We start from the raw sequence: 3,474 nt of genomic DNA, 5'->3' as shown, positions 1-3,474 counted from the left end.
CAAATCAGACGATTGAGAGGAATATTGATGAGTTCCTGAATATCATTGCTGATCTTGAGAACGTGGATGTTTTTGACTTCTGATGAGGACCAGGAAGTGATGTTGTTGCTGGCTCTTCCTCGCCAGCTTGATGGATTGAAGGATACCTTGAGATATAGTAAATCATCGTTACATTGGCTGATGTGGTAACTGCTATCAAGTCGAAAGAACTTGAATCCGAGTTCCAGATTAAGTCTCCAAAGAAGTGTTTTGAAGCTTTATTTGTTAAGGGAAAAGATAACTCAAAATGGTCAAATCATGAAGGGAAGTCTCAAGGAACAGAAACAAAGAACAAGTTTGAAAAGGAGAAGATGAAACCAAAGAAAGTCTGTTGGTCATGTAATGAACAATGTTATTTCAAGTTGCAATGTCCAAAGAGAAGAAATGATAATGTCCCAGGTAACTATCAGCATGGTGAAACTGCAATGGTGAATCGAAATGATGCAGTTAGGGGTCGATATGCTATATGTTGGTGAACCTCTTAATATGTAGATTCAGACTTAGAAACTCGGTGGGTGATTGACTCATGTTTTTTTTTCATATGGCCTGGAGAAAGGAGAGCTTCAATGAACTTGATGAATCTGTGACTGGTACAGTGAGAATGGCAAAAGATACTATGTCCAAAGTTATGGGAGTAGGTTCAGTCAAGATAGTTAATGAAGATGACTCGGTGGTAGTTTTTACCAAGGTGAAATATATTCCTCAGATGAAAAGGAATCTAATATCTCTTGGAACTTTGGAATCTTTGGGTTGCAGATACAGTTCTGGCGATGGTGTTTTAAAAATCACAAAGGATGAAAGAGTTGTGTTGCAAGGAAGACGTCATGAAACTTTATACTTCTTGTGTGAGAAAGGTAAAGATACGGTCGTTAGTACTTGCACCAGTGTTGTGAAGGAGGATGATACTCGGCATGTGGCACAGTAGGATGGGTCATATGAGTCAGAGAGGCTTGGATATATCTAGTGAAGAATTAACACTAGGTATAGTAAGACCTAGTCATCATTAAAGTTGTAGAACATTTTGACTTCCAAGGAATTTACTGCAAATTGATTTGTTGGTTTGGCTCTTTCCAATTTAAACAGGTTATGGATCTTCAAGGACCAACAATTTGATCATTTAGGGCATGAAGTGCTGAGTTCATTGTATTATGAACCCATTCATTGAAATTCGCTAAGATCAACTCTATTTCTCACTCGAACTAGGAGACTTATTGTTGGAAATGGGTTTTACTCTCTCCTTGAGGATGTAGAGTCCAAAATATCTAAGCAGGATCAGCCTGAAATCAAAATCCAAAACCATTTCAAGCAATACTACTTCTGCTTCCGCTGAGCCTTTAGTAGGTGGAAAACTGTCTTTTATGGTTCAAGAAACAGTATCGTAGCTGAGGTAAACCCCAAGTAACATGTAAGTTCAAGAAACAAACTTACATTGTAAGCAAACACTGCTATTCATAGGGAACTATAAAATATGGTTTAAAATCGGTCGTACATTTGCCAAGTTACATTATTATTATATCAAATATAAATGAAAACAAATTTAAAGATAAGAAATCTCTCATTAGCAACCTGTTCTTGATCTGTAGGGTTTTGCTTTAATTGACCAAGAGAGAGTTAACTCTCACTTGTCCTGTCTCCTTGACTCCAAAGTTTCCAAGTTTCACCATGGAAGTTGCAAACTCCCTGAAGAAGGCCTTTTGGTCTCGAGCAAACGTCTCAACGATCCACTTGGTACGGTAATCGCCTAGAAGCGCCTGATCAGACCCAAACACTCCTTTCCCCGACAAAATCTGCTTGTAGTAATCATTATCGAAAACCGAGGATGTAGAGTCCAAGACTGTCCCTGCGTTCTTGCCTCGGTTGTTAGATCTAGGGCATTTCTTTTTCAGGCTTTGCGCAAATGCATAGTTCATCGAAGGATCAACGTCATGGAACTTGCTGAAGTTTTGAAGACGGGCCTCGAAGGAAGAACAATGAGAGAATCCTATTGTGTGACCGCCTGAGAGTGTAACCATGTCTTTCACCGACAACCCCCTTGCTGCAAAGCTTTGGATCAGTTGAGAAACATTGAACGTGGGCGCTGGGAGATTGATAGTCTCGTTGGCTCGTGAAATCTTCCCGTCTTTTCGCCCTTTTAGTACGTTCCAATAAGGACCACCGGACTAAGACATGAAAAATATTGCGAGTCAGGGTTCGAACCGAACCGTATATATATATATATCTTGACCATAAAGGGACCGGTCTATTAAGAAGACTCACCAGGGTGACAACATCTCTGGCTGCGATGGCTATTACATCGGCACAAGAGACAGTACGAGGACAAACCTTTTCGAGCTTTCTCTTAGCATCTTCGATGACGTAAAATGACCGAACTGAGATGTTTGGAGGACCATCCTTCTCAGCTTGGGTTGACTTGGTCGAATCTAGTAGAATCGACGCATCACATCCCTACAACAACCCAAGCAAAATAATTTACAAACGATCTTCATCAACTCCATATCAAGTTGGATCGAATATCAACGACCAGAGAAAGAAGTTGCATACCCTAATGAAGCAGTCATGGAAGAACATTCTGAGGAGACGTGCAGGTACTTTTGGATCATACAAAGTAGCGTTCTTAACAGTTTCAAGTATGATTTTTTCCGCAACGGGGCACGATCGATCATAGTAATGAGCATCAAGAGCAGCTTCTGATGGCTTAGCTATCGCAAAAACCGCGAAGATCATCGCGAAAACGAGTCTCTTCGAGAATGCCATTTTAAGTATTTTTTTGTGTTTAAGCCACAAATACTTCTTTCTGTTCCTAAGAGTTGTCTGAAGATTTGATGGAAAAGAAGATGCGGGACTATTTGGCTTATATAAGGAGGCATATCTGCAAATATTGGGAGGCTGACTTTCTAGAAAATGTATATGTGTATGAATATGCTTTAAAGTTACTCTAACTATTTGGAACAAACATGCATATCTTACGGTGTTCATATTTTATCTCAAAAAAATTGTACTTCGAGTCTAAGCATGTACTTTGGTTATAAAATAGTCGAGCTGGATAATATATTGTGTATATTTATTTGAAAACCGTAAAACAAATGGATGTTTTTAGTATTTAACATGTGCTCTCAAGAAATATATATATATATATATATATATATATATATAAAATATTAAACTACATATGTAATTTGTTAACAAATATAAATATTTTAAATTTAAGTATTCAGGGTATTTGTCATCAATTTAACTAATGAAAAATGCATATCTAACCCATACACAAATTAATTTACAATAAAATGTACATAATATATCTAACATTAATATTTATTTTTAATATGAACTGAACTATTTTAATGTGAAATACAATTGAGACAACACGAATATAGTTAAAACATTTAGCTACAAACTAACTATTGTCTAACTTATATATACTTAACAAATTATAAA

At 37.2% G+C, this 3,474-nt stretch overlaps 1 protein-coding gene across 1 annotated transcript; it reads right to left on the bottom strand.

Moving 5' to 3' along the window:
* Positions 1 to 1,379: 1,379 nt before the first annotated feature.
* Positions 1,380 to 2,873, bottom strand: LOC106320648 (peroxidase 66). The gene is made up of 3 exons (XM_013759021.1): positions 2,581 to 2,873; positions 2,296 to 2,484; positions 1,380 to 2,198 (listed from the first exon to the last, which is right to left on the bottom strand). The coding sequence occupies exons 1-3, from the start codon at positions 2,791 to 2,793 to the stop codon at positions 1,632 to 1,634; spliced, it is 969 nt and encodes a 322-aa protein (XP_013614475.1). The 5' UTR covers positions 2,794 to 2,873; the 3' UTR covers positions 1,380 to 1,631.
* Between the last annotated feature and the right edge of the window lie 601 nt (positions 2,874 to 3,474).

This window comes from Brassica oleracea, unplaced genomic scaffold (genome assembly GCF_000695525.1).
Source record: "Brassica oleracea var. oleracea cultivar TO1000 unplaced genomic scaffold, BOL UnpScaffold00998, whole genome shotgun sequence".
Taxonomy (NCBI): Eukaryota; Viridiplantae; Streptophyta; class Magnoliopsida; order Brassicales; family Brassicaceae; genus Brassica; species Brassica oleracea.
This window is presented reverse-complemented; position numbering and strand designations above follow the sequence as displayed.